Source organism: Asparagus officinalis, chromosome 2, assembly GCF_001876935.1.
Source record: "Asparagus officinalis chromosome 2, Aspof.V1, whole genome shotgun sequence".
Taxonomy (NCBI): Eukaryota; Viridiplantae; Streptophyta; class Magnoliopsida; order Asparagales; family Asparagaceae; genus Asparagus; species Asparagus officinalis.
In genome coordinates this window covers 13,790,188-13,808,316 of record NC_033795.1, presented here as the reverse complement: position 1 = coordinate 13,808,316, position 18,129 = coordinate 13,790,188, and the positions used below count along the sequence as shown (strand labels likewise).

The 18,129-nt window shown below is 33.5% G+C and overlaps 1 protein-coding gene across 1 annotated transcript; it reads left to right on the top strand.

Annotated features, from left to right (window-relative positions):
- LOC109829421 (receptor homology region, transmembrane domain- and RING domain-containing protein 1-like) lies at positions 5,816–17,564 on the top strand. The gene is made up of 3 exons (XM_020396547.1): positions 5,816–5,954; positions 14,565–14,963; positions 17,175–17,564. Exons 1-3 carry the CDS (start codon positions 5,828–5,830, stop codon positions 17,372–17,374), a joined length of 726 nt encoding a protein of 241 aa, XP_020252136.1. The 5' UTR covers positions 5,816–5,827; the 3' UTR covers positions 17,375–17,564.

Genomic DNA, 18,129 nt, shown 5'->3' with positions numbered 1-18,129 from the left:
GGAAATGAATATACAAAGTATAATATATCATGCATATAAATAAGAAAGAATATACTCACAACATTTCTCCCCCTTTGACAACATCAAAAAGGGGATAAAGGGATGAAGAGAGCGAAAGCTCCCCCTATCAATATGCATGTGTGAGTATAACAACAATAATAGAGTAGGGAAGACTCCCCCTATCAAAATGCCATATAGAATATATGCAATAAAAGATCATGGCAAATATGTGAGCAAGCATAAAAAAATATGCTAAATATCACTCACATATAAGAGGATAATAAGAACACATATAAATATATCAATATTAAAAAGTGTCTCAAATGAACAAACATAAAAACAATGTACAAAATAGATTTATGAAATCACAAGAAAGAAGATATGAGAATCATGTAAAAAGTTTTCAAATGAAAACATATCAACCAATGAAATTATAAATCACAAGTAAATCATATAAGAACATAAAACCAAATCATCATTGATTTTCAAAAATCAAGAGAGACAATTTTATCTAGCTCTTGAGCTAGTATCAATCCATATAAACATTTTAGCATTCGGTAAGCAAAATTTGGGAATAAACACCCAATAAACCCAGAGGGTATATAACTATAAACCTCTCATTTAAAACCAAAACTAATAATTATGAAAACAAAAGATTTGATCAAAGAAAAATTGTTTTCATAACCAAAAGATTTTAAAACATAATTTTCAAAACCAAGAAAAGGAAAAATAAGAACACTAAAATTCTTGGTTTTTAAAAAATTATTTTGGCACCCAAGCATTCTTGGTACCGGATTGGTTAGGGACATGACCCCTATCATTTAAGCTTAAAGCCCTAGGGTTATGAATCCGTTTGGGCATATGTGGTGCACTAACACGGTCAAAGCAATAATCATTCAAACGACCCTTCCGATTATAATTTTTGCAATGAAAGAGATCCATTTGTTTTTGTGGACCATTAGCTCGTGCACGAGAATCATTTGTAAATAAAGATTTTTCTTTTAAATTATATCTCAAATGAGAAACATCATTAAACAAATGTGGTTTACTTGAGAAATTTGACAAGTTTGAATATTTTTACAAATCATAACAAAACTTCGCCAAATGGCCAAATCTACCACAAACATCACATTTAAAAACATGTGATCTACTAGAAACATTTGGCAAATGAGATTTCTTTTTCAAATCAAAACAATATTTTTTCAAGTGACCAAAACGACCACATATATCATATTTAAACACATGAACATGCTTATGATGAACTTTATGAGTGTGTGCATGTACATATGTGTGTGATGAAGAAGAAGCCTTATGAGATGCACGAGAAGCATTAACCTTAGAAGATTTGTGTGCATCATAACAAAATTTAGCAATGTGGCCTTTACGATCGCAAATTGAGTATTTGTAAATTTTGCTATACAAGTGTGCATAGAGTGTAGGTGATTTTGTAACACTAAGTTTAGAACACTTGTCCATAAGTTTCTTATGGTTATCAATGCATGTATTAAGAGTTGAGTCTAAAGATGAAATGGGATTTTTAACAACATTCAACTCATCATTTGGCACATATGCATTTTTATTAGAAGTAGAACATAAATAGTTATTTATAAAAGAAGCAGTATCATTTTTTATGTTCTTTACTTCTAACATGGTATTATTTTTGTCATGAGTCAAGTTAGCAATATTTAATTTTAAATTATTATTTTCTAATTTTAACATATCATTGTTTTCTTGAAGAGCAATACTTTCTTGAGAAATGATATCAAATTTAGAAGCTAACTTCTCATGATCGGATTTTAAATCTTCATGCTTGCTTTGCAAATCAATAAAACTTTTATGCAATATGTTATAGGCATGCAACAATTTTTTACTAGCACAAGCAAGTTCATCATTAGATAACTCATTAGTGGTTTCGAACTCACAAACCTCACTAGGGCTATCGTCTAGTGGCCGTGTGCATGATGCTCTATATGAACTTGAAGCCGGATCTTCCAAAGCTTGTCAGATCACCTCCAAGTCCCCTTGATGTGCTTCAATAAATTTTCATAAGGTGTAAGCACTATCAAAATGAACAAAATTGTTAGATATAGATGAATTAAAAGCATTTAGCAAATATTCTAACAAAATATTGTTCATAGTAATCATTCTATGATAATCTTTATTCCACTTGGATTTCTCCAAAGTGGGTACAATATAAGCACAAACTATAATTTCCCATAATTCAAAATGTTTAGATCTAACAAATAGCTTAAATCTAACACACCATTGAGCATAGGAGAAATTATCTAAACAATGAGCAACATTCATGGCATAACCTAAACAATGTGCACTGTGCATATCCATAATGTATATATATGCAAGCAAAGCAAAAATCAAAAATTAGATTAGCACAAAAAGATAACTTGGTTCTTTAACTCAAGGCGATTAGTCCTTAAATCAAAGAGCACCAAGCTCTGACACCAATTGTTAGACTCTAGAGAGGGGGTGGGGGGTGGGGGTGATTAGGATTTTATGCTAATCTAATCCGATTTTATGCCAATTAAAACTAATAACAAGTTATCCTAGCAAGTATAAAATACAACAAGATATGTGAGATAGGATAAGCGATATAAACAATGGTAAACAAAATAAATAAGATAGTGGATGATATAAATAATGAGTAATGGACAATGGCGACAAGAAATATAAACATAAGAGAAGTGCGCCAAAGTAAACTCAAACACACGATATGATCACGGAGTTCAGACCTTCAATCCTACGTCTCCGCTCCCCACTCCCGGGGAGAAATCTACTATCACAACCGGGTTTTCTACGCTCACTCGAATAACGTTTACACCTCACAATGTCGGTTTTCAACACTCACCGATCAACGTTCACACCTCACTCACAATGTCGGTTTTCAACGCTCACCGATCAATGTTCACTCCTCACACTCACAATGTCGGTTTTCAATGCTCACCGATCAACGTTCACTCCTCACACTCGGTTTTCTAGCTCACCAAAAAATTTACAACACTAACAAATAACAACAAATGATTTGTTCTCTAATACAAGGTGAGAACTCAATTAAGCACAACTCAATGTTACAATCTCTCACAATCCCAATATACTATGTATGTAAATACTAAAAGCTCAATGTGGGTGTGTGTGTAACAATGAGATAATATAATCAAATCTAAACTCAATATAAAAACTAGTTTTAAAGAATGATAATCAAATAACTAAGTAAATCTAAAGCTAGATAAGAGTTTAGAAAACTTCTCAATAGATCAAGAGGTGGAGGGAGAATAGTTAGAAGTTCAAACTTCAATAGATGATCTCCTCAAGCTCTTGTGGAATTGATTCTCAAAACCGAAACACTCAAATGCTTAAAAGCTTATAAACACACTTTAAACAAACTTAAACCCTTGATTAAAATGCTTAAAAGCTTATAAACACACTTTAAACAAACTTAAACCCTTGATTAAAACTTTGTTAAACCTCTTTTAAAACATTCAAACTTAAACCCTTGATTAAAACTTTGTTAAACCTCTTTTAAAACATTCTCTTTGTTACTCATGAAGGATTAGAGCAAGGAGGTATTTATAGCCTCTCAAAACCTCAGCCAAAAAATCCAATCAAAATGACCAAAAAGCCTAAGAGAAAATAGCTTAGAAACTAACCGTTGAACTAATCTGACAGTTCGGCGGTCGACCACGGCGGTCGACCGCGAGCAACAAAAAGCTGAAGAAAGGCTATGGAAAGCAGGCGGTCGACCGTGGCGGTCTACCGCGAAAGTCTCTGGATTTACCACGGTCGACCGTCACGATCGACCACGATCCATAAAAAGACAAAATGAATTATGAGTTGCAGGCGGTCGACCGTGGCAGTCGACCACGAACTGATACATGGGTTTTTTACAGGTTTTTGTAAATAATTTTTGAGACTTTTAAAAATATGTTAATAATAACAAATAAAGTCTAAAAATAATGAAACTTTGGAAAATGTATATAAACATGTAAATGAACATGTTACAAAATAGTCTATCTTGGTACACTTACGGATGAAGCTTGAACTTGTATCTTTAACTTGAATAGCGTGGCTTCAACCACAATTCTGCCAACCTCCATTTGATATGATCGTGAATGTTCGATTCCATCCATCCTCCAACTCGTTGTTTGCCTAGAATAAATACGAAAACACAAACACTAGACAGACAACATTAGAAGTAAATTATTTGTTAAACATCATCAAAACAAGAAGGTCAACATATTCTTCTTGTCAAACCATATGACTTGCTAAGCTGTGCATTTTTGAATTAAACTGCAAGTCCATGCGTTTGATGATCTTGAAGAACATATAAATGATATCATTACTGAGGTTCGAGATCCACATGCACTATAAATATTTAACAAGATCAGACAGATGATAGCCAATGTTTTTCATAGGAATCACATTGATAAGTTTGAAGGACGCAAGGACATGACACTATAATTTGTAAAGGTGTACATGCGAAGACGTAAGGCATTCTCTTCTACGGCGCGTGATGATGGAGCTATAACTTCTCAACGTGCTCCACCTAATGAGGATGATCCATATCCACTACAGAGCCTCATAAATAGCTACATAATGAGATCATCGAGGCTCTTGTTCATGGACTTTAGTGGCGGGAGTGGGGACGATAGGAAGGGGTAAGAGAGGGAGAGGAAAGAGAGTAGGATTTCTAGGATGTATGCGACTTTTTTTTTTATATGATATGATGTTTGTTTAGTGATTTTGAAAGTTTCATGAATATATATGGTTGGATAGTGGTTGGGTTGTTCGAAGAGATATGTATTTTTGTAGTTGGATTTGTGTGTATTTATGTGGTTGTATTTTCATATATATCTTGAGATTGCATATATATTTAAGATTGTGAAAGATAGATTAAGAGTGTCTTTGTTGTTAAAGATATGACATATAGCAAGTTGCCGTCGGAATGAATCAGCAACTCCATAGGGTTCTCAAGCCTGTGAAGTTTTCATTATGACACAAACTTCACAGTATTCGTATTCCCATGAAGTTTTGTGCTACAAAAACTCCATGGGATTCACAATCCCGTTGAGTTTAGTAGCGTACTAAACTTCACGGGATTGAGAATCCCGTGAACTTTAATTATCCACTAAAATTCATAGGATTCTCAATCCCATAAAGTTCGTGGTAAAATATTTCGCGATTTTGATCCAGATTCATCCTACATTGCTGACGTGGCTGAAACTAGGTCAAATTTGATAAATACATTGCAACTGAGTCAATTTTGGTGATTAAGTTTCTAAAATGGTCTATTTTGAAAAATTTTCCTATAATATTTGCCCTCAAAGAATTGTTTTCTGATAACATCACCGTTGATTAAATTAAAAAAATACATGCGCCTATTGATATGTACAATAAATTGAATAAGGACGCCTATTGTTGAGAGAATCTGTACACGTAATTTGACTTTCTTTATTAAAAAGTACCATATTGTATTAAAATACATGTTTTTACTAACCTCTTTGAATCACAAATTTTTGTTGCTTCCGCATCCTTCTAATCTGTGGTTTCTTTTGTTAGATTTGGTGGAATTTGGTAAGATTGAAGTTGTGTATGGAATAGATTTATAGGAGATTTGACTAATAACCGTTTTTTCAAGTAATAATGACACTCCAAGTAATATTGCCATGATTGAAACGTGTCTGCTCTCTCTATATTTTTAGTGCTCAAGAATCCATTCATCGAATTGTTACTTATTCTGTTTGAACTTTGAATTTTGCAGGTGTTTAGCGTTTTGGGAGTGAAAGTCCAAGTCTTGGTTGGTTTTTTTTGGGGAATGGCTTTGTTAATTAGGGTTTATGCTCTACTGATTCATGTGTTGATGGTGGGGTTTGTGGCTGGAAATGTTGTTTTGATGGCGAAGAACATTTCTCTGTCCTTTCGTGACGTGGAGGCTAACTTCAGTAAGTTTTTTTTATAAAATTTTTAAATTTTTACTATCAGTTTTATAGATAACAGAAGTTTACTTTGATTTGCATTTGTTAATAATATGCTAGTAGCCAAGGGTCACAGGCTTGTGGTAATTTTCTTTTTTATGTGGATTATGGGGTGAATTACACTAAACCACCAAGAGCTTTCTGTGTTTTTCAGTTAGCCCCCAATAACCTTTAAAATCGCACTAAAACCGCTAATTAATTTTATGTTTTGCAGAAAACTCCTAATAACTTTCTACATTTTGTAGATAACCCCCATAAATTAGAACCAAAGAACTACATAAAAGGCATTTTTAATGTTATTAGGGGTTAATGTTATTTACCCAAAAGGTATCTAGGGGTTTCTTTAAAAGTTATTGGGGTTTTAGTGCGATTTACGCAATCTTATGATGTAAGTGAATGCAATTAAACCCCTTATCCTAATTCATTTAGAATTAGAACAAATTTTCAAAATAAACTCATTTAAATAAAAAATTCAACCGACTCCCATTTTATTTTTCAAAACCGACCCATTTCGTGGTCACGTCAGCAGCGTAGTCACGAAATGAGTTGGTTTTTTTAATGACGTCTCTAAATAGTCGGGGTTACCAACCCCAACTATTTAGCTATGTACAAGCTAAATTAGTCGGAGTTGCCAACCCCGACTAATTTAGGGCCATGTCTAATTGGTCGGGGTTGACAACCCCGACCATTTTGAAAGCCCATTTCGAAATGGTCGGGGTTCCCAAACCCGACCATATGGCAGAGAGCTCTGGCCCAGTTGCCGAATGGAGCTGAAAACGGTCGGGGTTTGGAACCCCGACCATTTAACAGAGGAGAATTTTCCTACGATAAAATGGTCGGGTTTAGGAAGCCCGACCATTTCGTATACGTGCACAAAATGGTCGGGGTTCCCAACCCCGACTATTTGGCAGACTACTAGTACACACACTTTCAGCCGAAAATTCAAACTCCTGCTGTTACATATCAATTCACAATCAATCTACAATACAATCACAATAACACACATACCAATCAATAATCTCAAATAAAAATCCATAATCAATCGGATACATACCATGCTATTCACATACTAATAATCAATAGTCAATCGAATACATAATATTTAGTTTCAAATGCAAACATCCTATCAATACTCAATCAGAAACATAATATTCAGTTTCAATAGGATACAACTCCCTTTCCTCTCCCTCTCCCTCTTACTCTCCATCTCCCTCTCCCTCTCCCCCAGACACGTTCACCTTCGACGTGAGCTCGGATGAGTTCCTCGTTCGGTTGTGTGTGAAGTTGGGAGTACATGACATCCTCATCGACTCGAATAGACTATGAACATCCGGCTTGGGCCTGCTGTGAGCCGTCAGCTTCATTATGTGCACCGCTTGAGCTTGCCCCCATGTGTCCTCAGAACCGTCAACAACCGTACTCAATTGGTCGCTCCTCACGTCCATCATGTCTTGAATTACACGTCCTCTGAAGAGCAGACCTAATCAATAACTTAGAATAATTGATATGATTAAAAATATAATTTATAACAATAAATCTAATTACCTCCCTAGTGTCAATCTTCAGATCGATGACGAGCTTGGTCATAAAGGACCTCATACGTCAATGGGCCCACCTCCATATCTGTATATATGATGATATAAATGAAGTAGAATATAATGAAGTAAAATAAAAGTTCAAATTTTGAATATAAATGAAGTAGAATAATTAATAAAAATTAAATTAATTGTACCCATTAATTGCTATTTATTTGGATTGGTGGGACAATGAGATCTCCTATGGCCCGATTGTCTACAATATCGACACCTATTTTTTTGGAACTCCTTCCCGACCTCCATCCATCATAGATTTTATGCGTGTTGATCTCGGGCGTCCGGCTTGTCTCTTAAATTCAGGAGGTAACACATGCGACCGTTATAGGGTGGCCACTAATGACTATCTACAATGGGGTGAAAAAACTGACTGTATGAATCTCTATAGTGGCTTGATTGATACCACTCAGAAGTGTATGTGTAATACAATGTATTTGCACCTCCAAATTGTTTGGTCGTAACCGCTATAACATGTGAACATGGCAATTTTTGTAATTCTGGTATGTTACATGTGCATGCGCATTGTGTCCCTCGTAAATTGACAGTGTAATTTTGACCGTGATTGTCTGTAACCTTCCATTCATATATAGCAAATCTAACAATCTTAGTCAATCTGGCCTGCTTGACACGAGCTCCTATAATCTCTTCATTTTTAGGGTGAATAACGTCCCCCACTTTGCTCCATCATCTCGTCGCTTGACAAAATACTGATTTAGTCTATAAAATGTTATTGCAACCAACGCCTGTGTGGGCATTGCTCGAGCCCCCTTAAGTACACTGTTGAAGCTTTCAGAATAATTAGTTATCATCATGCAATAGCGATTCCCTCCATCTTTACTTAGTACCTACCGGTCGATGTAATCGCTTCCCAAACTACTCTCAATCCAATCATGTGTAGCTTGAGATGTTACCTTGATTTGATCCTATATCCGATCATACACTCACATTTTGGGTGTAACACCCGCTTGCCAAAGAAGGTTTTGTAGATGTACTTGACCAAATCTCTTTTTAAAATTAGCTCTAATGTGTCGTAAGCAATAGCGGTGATTGTGATGAGAACCAAATCTCCTGTACAATGTTCTTAGAATATCTTTCATCCTATTGGATATAAAAGTAATTTTTCTAGGAGGCAACACATTAAAAATTGAGCCAAGTTTGATTTTAGGTTCTTGGTCATTGGAAGGAGGTGATCGTTAAACAAAGTTATAAAAAAGAGAGAGTTTGTTTAGGTTCAGGACTTGGACTAGGAGAAGAGGAAAAAGGAGTTTAATTCGGAGGCATTCTAACTTGATTATAAACCTGTTTCCGGACCGTAGGGAATAGATTACATTCATTTAAGATTGGTAGGTTCCTTAGGATTTATAACAGCTTAACTAAAAAAAATTTCTTTCTCACTCTCATTCACTACACTAGGTAGTTGACTAAGTTGGATTTCTAACCTAGCTATGGCTTGAGTGTTTGCATTGAACATTTGATTGGTTGTCTGCATGAAGAAATTTAGAGTGTTAGGATGACTGGGTCAATATATTAGTGGTCTGTGTACAAGCTTTAAGCATAGCCTCTAAACCTTTTTCTAAGACACTAATATATTATCATGATCAAAACTCGGAGTTATAGGATTTAATGTTAGACGATGAGGAGGTTGGTTTGAATACGGTAGATTGGGTTGTTGAAAATTATTTGGTGAGTTGAATAGAGCTATGTTTCCTCTAGAAAATTATTAGGTTGAAGTGGTTTTAATTTTGGAAGAAGTTTTCCTAATTTCATGTAAAATTTAGGTGATTTCTCTAATCTGGATTGTAGGTGATTTCTCTAATTTAGGTGATATTTTTCTTCATGAAATTCCCTTGACACATAGATTCTAAGGAAGTCTTTAAAGAATAATGTAATCCTTCATGGATGAGTTTGCATAATCGCTATTTTTTTAGACCAGTGTGAGGATACAAATAAGAAAATCCTTAAACCTATCAAAATACTTTCAGAAGGGCTAACTTGGAACTATCTTGAAATTCTAGTTGTTGTTTATAAGCTAAAACGTTTTATGGATTGAGAAAATTTTCTTTAGAAAACGATAATAAATTTATCCCTTGTTGAGATAGAATTAGTGGGTAAGCTATACAGCTATTTCTTAGCTTTGTTAGAGAAAATATGATAAATCTAAGCTTAATCCTATCCTTAGATAATTTCTTAATCTTAATCATGAGACAGAGACAAACTTTCTCAAACTGAAATATAAAATTATAAGCTTCTTTGAATCCAGTTCCTTAGAATTCCAGAAACATGTTTATGAAGTACTATCTAAGTTCAAAAGTAGCTCCATTTGGTAGCCTAATGCAAGACGTGAGTGCTTCACTAATGGGATAACACATATTTTGAAGAATGGATGGATTAGGATTAACTATTTCTTTGGTTTTAAAATTTGTTTTGATGCAGACTAATCAATTGATATTATCTCTAATCCAAACTCGCATACACTAAAAAAGTTTCTTTATCTAAAATGAAAATTAGAGAAAAAGATCTTGGAAAAATAAAAGTTAATTAAAATTCTCTTTTTTCTCTTTGGTTTTTTTAACTAAAAAGGAGATTAGGAAAAATATCTAAAAAATACAAGTTAATTTTTTAATTTATTATTATTATTTTTTAATTTTGTTTTTGCTTTAAGGAAAATCTAAGAGACCTAAAAGATTAAAAATAAAAGAAGAAAAATAAAAGAAGAAAATCTTACTAAACAAATCAAGAACAATCACTCTAAAACAATCACCATTAATTCTAGGGTTAAGTTTAAACTTAACTAGATCAGCTCCTAAGTAAAAATATTTCTTGAGTGAAAAAAATTAAAGTTTACTTGGTCAATTAAACAGGAAAAGATAGTATTAAAGGAAGGTCAAGGACCAATTTAAGTACTTCTTTTCTTACAGAGCACTTTACGTAACCTCTAAACCTTACTTTAGACACCAACATATCTAAGTAAATTTAAATTGGTTTACTTAAAAAAATTTTGTTCCTTAATAAGCTTGAATCCTTAGGGATCAGCGTCTAAATTTTAGAAGGCTTGGCTTTGTGTAGTGATGAATTAGTGATTTGCAGGCTAAAGAAAGAATAATGAAATCTCTCACCTCATCTTGATTAGGGGATATTGTCTTTAAGAGTACTTTTAAGTGAGTGCCCAAATTAAAATGCTCAAATTACTTTGGTGAATTCCTACTAACTATATGCAACATAACCCTAAGAATTAAAAGTAACTACAAGATAATGTAAATTGGAAACCTTTTTATTTTTTAACTAAGGTTAATAATCAAACAAATTTAAAAAAGATAGCTCTTATTTGAATTTATTATCTTATTAGCAGTTGTTCGAGTAGAGGGTGGATTTTTATAGACAATTTTTTTATTAGTTTCTAATTGTGAGAAATCAACTAAAGGATGAAATTTAAAATGCTAGAAAGAGAAATAATCTTTTTAAGTAAATCTTCAATCTTTAATCTTCAATCCCCAATCTTTTTCTTTAAAGTTGTTCCTTCATAATTAAACTCATAAATCAAAGAAAAAAAATAGAAAAATCCTAGTTACAAGTACCTTCTCTAGCAACAGTGCCAAAAACTTTATATGGGCATAATAAACATGCACTAAAATGGCAAAAGAATAGCTATCCATTTATAGTATAGTTATAATATCAATCGCATGAGGAAGATTTGTAGAAACTCTAAATTAGACATTAGAGTTGTGTGTGGACAAAGAGGAGAGTAAAAATGTGAAGGCATAGAGGGTGTGTGATTATTTACTAATAAAAGAAAACCAGAATAAGATGGAAGAAAGAAAGTGAACAATAAAAAAATAAAGAACAAACAAGGAATAAAAACAAATAGACAAGAAAAAAAATCAAGAAGAGAAGAAAATAATCAAAAAGAGCAAAATCAAAGAAAGTACAAGATAGAGAAAATCAAATAGAAAAATGAAGAGTTTAGAATTAAATCCACTAGTTATTTATGATTTATGAACTGTTATCTTCTTATCAAATTTTCTTTAGATTTGCTAAGTATAGATTATCAAACTACTAAAAAAATTATAATCTATTAAATTATCATTTAAGATAAATTCTATTCATAAAAAATACAATAACTAGATAATAATTGTAGAATTTATAAGTATAACCTATCAAACCACTCAAGATAAGCATACATTATCAAAGTCTTATTTTACTAATTAGTTTTCTAGTTGATTATCCGAAACATGATCACTTTAAGTACAAAGAGAACAATTTACAAATCATAAAGAAATCAAACTAGTTTCATACAATTTTAAAATTCTTATAAGATTTTAATTACTCATTTTACAAAATAAAAATATGAAAATAAAATGTATACTAGAAAGCATGAAAGAAAGAGATCTAATTTACAAGAAAAATAGAAATTAAATATAAAAATAAAAATAAGAACAAGAAAATAAAGTTCTAAACTATGAGCATAAAAGAAATCTAAATAACAAAAATAAAAGCATAAAAGTAAATAACACTACAAAATAAAAATGCAAGAAATTAAATTCTACAAAGCATGAAAAATAAATAACGAAATAAAAGAGCATGAAAGAAAATCTACACTACAAGGCATCAAAATAAATCAAATATAACAACATGAAAATAAAAAAATAAAATTCTAAAGCATGAATTTGTAAAGAAAAAATAAAAGAGAAAAATAAAAATTTACATTGTTAGGGGTTGCCACTTTGAAAGCAAATTTTCATCTTTATTTTCATCAACAAAGAAGAAAAAATAGTAAATTTAAAAGGAGAGAGTTTTTCATATATTACAAACTAAAGTTTATAATTTTTAGAAGGTCTTATCAATTAAGGGTGGTCTACCTCTCCAAAATGGAGTTTTTTCAATACACTTTTTTCACACACTCTTACCCTCACTCTACCTCTCTATTTATAGATAAAAAAATATCTCATAACTCTTAGATTTGTCTTGGCTCTCAAGTAACTTTCACAATTATAGGATTTAGTTTAGACCCCAATTAATTAACCCTCAGATCTATATTATCTCTCAAAATAATCTACATTATTGATTCATACTAAAGAGATGAGCTTTGTGTGCTTCATTTCTCTTGTATTTAATTATTTAAAATTCTTGTGCTTCTCTTAAATACCCTTACGTCTCGTTTGGTATGCGGGAATGAACTCAAATGAAATGGAATGGAAGAATGAATGGAATGGAATTAATGTGAGAATGGAATAGTCATTCTCATTCTTGCGTTTGGGTGTAATTTATAAAATGAAGTGGGAATGGACCGTATTTTAAAATTATATATTTTATTAGTTCTCATTTAAGTGGGAATGCCCATTCCCTATCATTTCATTAGGAATGCTCATTCCCACATAAAGTGGGAATTGATGAGAAGTGGGAATGTGCATTCCAACTTCAAAAAAGATTATGTGTTTGGTAGGAAGGAATGAGAAGTGAGAATGACCATTCCATTCCACTCCATTCCCGCGTACCAAACGAGGTATTAGGGTTCTTAGACTTCAGCATGACCTTCAAATAATTGAATATATATTAATTAAATTTAGAATTCTGTCATAATGTGTTGCTGCTAATGAAATTTCTAGAATCTCTGCCAGTCTGAATGGCTCCGTCTCGTCAAGATATACGATTTATATATATAATATATTAAATTCTACTTTCTGAATTTAGAGATAATCCCTTTTGTTTGCGGTTGACTATCTTGAGCATGAATTTGACTTAGTTTCTTTTCAGATTTGATTTGATGCTCAATTGCAGACCAAGTTATTGATAACAACATACCAAGAAATGATGAATGCTAAAATTTTACTTCTAGAGTTGATTATGTGCTTTGGATTTATGCATTTTGGGCCTTATTAGACATCTTTTGGGCTCGAGATAACTTTTATGTGAGCTCTTATTTGATAATTATTTATTACTTGAAAATAAGATAAAAAATATTATTAGTAGATATATTATTCAAAATAAAAGAGATAATCAGTGTATAAAAGTGTAATAAAATGTGGTCATCAACAATCATACTTGTTTATTACTGTCCAAATCCACGACCTTCATCACAGATGACCTCAAACTCAATTTGTATAGATTGAAATGGCTCGCGACCAGCTAGCATACTTGTTTACATTTATTACATCCTTATAATTTCACTGGTGAAAATTTAAATGAAGAATTTGAACGGCAACATTTTAAACTAATTACTGATTACCTTCTATCGCTTACAACAGTCATGTATTGTAGCATCTGCTTAAAGTAATCAATGATTGCTTTTTATCCAAGGCCTCAGTCTCTCTTTTTTCCTATTCTCCAATTTCACCCCTTAACCATATACCATCATTAACGTTGCAATTAGCAGCCTATGATTTATTCTTTTCTAATTTTAGAAATGTTCCTACGTCCACTTTGAGAAATAACTGCTTTGCATGATTATGATGGTAATCTCAGAAAACACACACAGACACCAATCATGGATTATTCTTCCAGTCTTTGTCTCTTGCAAACTATCATAGGTCTAATACTTGAAATAGAAAAATTACTACAATTCTCATCTCATAGTTAAAAGTAATGGCGACTAGACTCGTTATGACTGTTTCTGATCAATAATAGATATCTTGAGTTCTGAATTCTTGTCTACCAGAGGGGTTGCCCAGTGCACGTCTCCCATTATTGTGGGCTTTGGGGAGGGTCGGATGTACGAAACCTTACCTCCGCTTTGCGGAGAGGCTGATTTGTTGTCTACCAGGATTCTGCAATTTCTAGTTACTCAATTTAAAGTGATGTCCTACTTACACTCATTCAATTATAAATTAGACTTGTTATTGCATATAAGACCTGGGATTTTTGACTTACACATCAATAATAGGATTTTTTGAGGTTTAGGTTTAATTTCCTTTTCTATTAGATACAGCCAGCCTTTGCTTTCTGATACCTACAGATACTAATTCAATTATTTCATTGTGGAACTATTTAGTGAGAGGAACCCAAGATGGCATCAAAATACACTCTGTCTTTATATCGAAAGCCTCAGGCAAAATGTTGAAGGAATACATAGATCGTTCCGATGTTGAGGCATGGATCTTATCCAACTCTGAAAACCGCCCGTTGTCTATAAAGGTTGTTTCTTTCTTAGCACTACTTGCCGTTGTTGTTGGGGTGGCTACATGTTTGCATGGACGCAACGTAATACGTGAGAGGTTTATCGCTTCTCGAGTCCAGGAGTTTCAGGGAATGAGTGGTAGTTTGGTGAAAGCGATGCGGAGTATGAGATTCACAAATGTTTTGGAGGACAATTGTACTTCGAGTGCATGTGCTATTTGCCTGGAAGACTATAGTACAGGAGAAAAGCTTAGAATTCTACCATGCCACCACAGTATGTCTCTTGTCCATAACAACGGTTATTTACTATCTATTGCCTTTATATGAAACATAAGATCTTTAATTTTTAGTGTTTCCTTTTTTCTTTTTTTTTTCCTTTTTTTTTTGTTTTACGTTTTAAAGGTGAATCGCATATACACCCACCATACTATAGGGGGTTAGCTACTTGTTGCCACTAACGCTTTTTTGTCAACACTTTGATCTGTACTTTCTTCTTCTTCTTTTTTCATTTCAAAGATGAATCACAGGTTATTCTTTTTCAATATTGAGATATGCTCAACATGTAGGTACTAGAGTCGTTTAAGAACATGCTTCGCTTTCCTGGTCTATGGTTTACATTGCTAACAGACACTATTCCCTTTAATTTTTCTTCTTTTTTTCGCTATGCTTATAGGCAAGGTCTTGAAATTTTGCACTGAGAGAGAACCATATATACAGCAATTCTACTATGAATACGCAATTAAACTACATATAACATAAAGCTATCTACAAGTAGCTGAGGATAAACTGCGTCTGTGCCGTACACACTGATGATGCTAGTGGTAAATCATGCCTGCTCTGTTAATTTTGTATCCTGTTAACTCTGCATCAATATTGTATGAAAATGCACAAGATGACATGACACAACCAACAGGATAAACCTTGATATTGATATATGTATGGATTATTTTGATAGATGACTCAAGTAGATAAAAATTCATAAGGTTGTGTGTTATGTATTGCTTGTTTTTTTCGAAGGAGCTATCATTTGGATTTGGCAATGGTGAGTGGTGGCTTCTTCTATGTCATTTTGATGACTATATGGCTGCGACTGGATTGCCTGGATCCGGACCTACATAGCACCAACTCGAAGAATTTGATCCATACACAGCCATTCATTAGACAGGGTTAGATCTAGTGGGATTCGTATTATTGAACATTGAACCGTATTTTCAAATTAATCCTTGTTGGGTCTTCGGATTTGTTAAGGTTTGTTGTATTGGTTCCAAATTTTGTGTTCGAGGCTGCTAGATGGAATTTCAGCGCCTTTCAGGTTATTTTATACCTGTACTCAAACAGCAGATCTAGACTTCCGATTTTGCACACGGCAAAACATGGACCCACTTTCAGACTGACTGATGAAATTAGATAAAACAAACTCCCACAAGATATGGCTACTTGAAGAAGAAAAAAATCCCAAAGGGTGTGAAATTAATGAAGTTTTTCTCTAGCAAGCGTGTGAAGAATAGGGTGAAAATTGAGCATTGGGAAGCACCAGTGCTGTACTACAAGAGAAATCATAAGGCAACATTGGATGTTAGGCACATTGAAAGAGTGAACGGAGAGGGAACTAGAGAAATGCTTAAGGAGAGATCTTAAGACAAATTTGGTGGATCTTCAATAAATCCAAGCAATGATTGATTGCTAACTCAGCCCAAGCAATAGGGATCTTAACGGGGCTCAAGATATCACCTTACCACCTTGCGAGGAAAATAGTTGACGTAACATATATAGCTAACATGACAGAACCAACTGATTTGTGTATTGAATTACAAATCAAGAGAGATCGCAGATTGACTCTCACCATTTATTTGGTTCAATTGAAAAATCAAATGATTGGCCCGGACTGATAATAAGTGAGAGTATATTGTTTGGACTATTGTTTGATGAAAGCTTGAGTTGTTAGAATCTCTTTCTCTCTCTCTGACAAATACACGTGACATAATTATTGGATATGCTATAGCACTATTTAATTATGATCTTTAAGCTTTACTACAGCTATACCACGTACTTATATATATTCTATAATCTTTTCATTCGTTCAACCATTTACTAGTTTGTATTGACACAATGCTTTGAATTTTTTCTCTCAGTGTTCCACACAATTTGTGTTGATTCCTGGCTCACATCATGGAGAACATTTTGCATATTGAATTACAAATCAAGAGAAATCGCGGATTGATTATCACCATTTATTTGATTCAATTGAAAAATTAAATGATTGGCCCGTAATAAGTAAGAGTATATTGTTTGGACTATTTATTTGATGAACCTTGAGTTATTAGAATCATACACTTATCATAATTCTTGGATATGATATACCACTATTTAATCATGATCTTTAAGCTTTGCTACAGCTATACCACGTACGTATATTCTATAATCTTTTCGTTTATTCAACCATTTACTACTTTGCATTGACACAGTGCTTTAATTTTTTTTCCAGTGTTCCATGCAATTTGTGTTGATTCCTGGCTCACATCATGGAGAACGTTTTGCCCTGTGTGCAAACGAGATGCCAGGACGAGCATCAACATCCCTCCAGCCTCAGAATTTACTCCTTTGCTTTCTTCTGATACCCTATCTCCATCTTCATCAACACCGATTTCTTCCTTGGTAAAGTCTTTACCTGTACCAACAGTCTGATCTCCATCTTCATCGTGTACCACTCATCATATGGGTAACTCATACAGATCCTAACAATAACTCAACTGGGTTGATTTATGTATAAACAGAAGCTTTCAAGATCATAGAAATATACAGTCTCGAATATCTGAAACGTCGTATCTTATACTTTGAAATATTGGCAAGAGATCATAATGCTACTTCAAGCAATGCATCTCCGAGTTTTCTTGTTGGATCATCTGGTCAGTGCTCATACTTGCTGCATTGTTGACAAATGAAGCTGTACATTGTTACTAGTAAAAATGATTAAACTTTGTGTTAAAAAAAACGGCTTATCCGGCAGATTAATCGGTCGATTAATCGGATGCGGGAGAAAACCGCACAGAAAGGAGCAAATGCGGTCAATTGTGCCGTCAGCAGCACGATTGAGCGTTTAATTGCTCAATCGCCCACATAAAGCTTTTATGCGGGTCTTTTTGTTTTAAAGTTTTTGGGTTTTAACCTAGGACAAATTTTCAAAATCAACATTTTTCGTATTTTAAATAGCAAAATCGACCTCTTAGAAAATTATTTAGCAAAACCGACCCTTTTCTTCTGAAAAGGGTCGGTTTTGCTGCGGAACAAATTTTACGACATACACGGGACTGCTAGTCCCGTGTATTTCGAGGCAGCTTTGAAAAACACAGGACTAACAGTCCCGTGTTTTTTGCAGAGACTGACATGTCTATAAAAATGAAGTGCACGGGACTGCTAGTCCCGTGCACTTCGTGGCCACA

Coding starts and splice junctions, on each gene's coding strand:
- LOC109829421 (XM_020396547.1), top strand. CDS start 5,828: ATGGCTTTGTTAATTAGGGTTTATGCTCTACTGATTCATGTGTTGATG. Junction 5,955..14,564: donor TGACGTGGAGGCTAACTTCA/GTAAGTTTTTTT, acceptor GGAACTATTTAG/TGAGAGGAACCCAAGATGGC. Junction 14,964..17,174: donor AATTCTACCATGCCACCACA/GTATGTCTCTTG, acceptor TTTTTTTTCCAG/TGTTCCATGCAATTTGTGTT.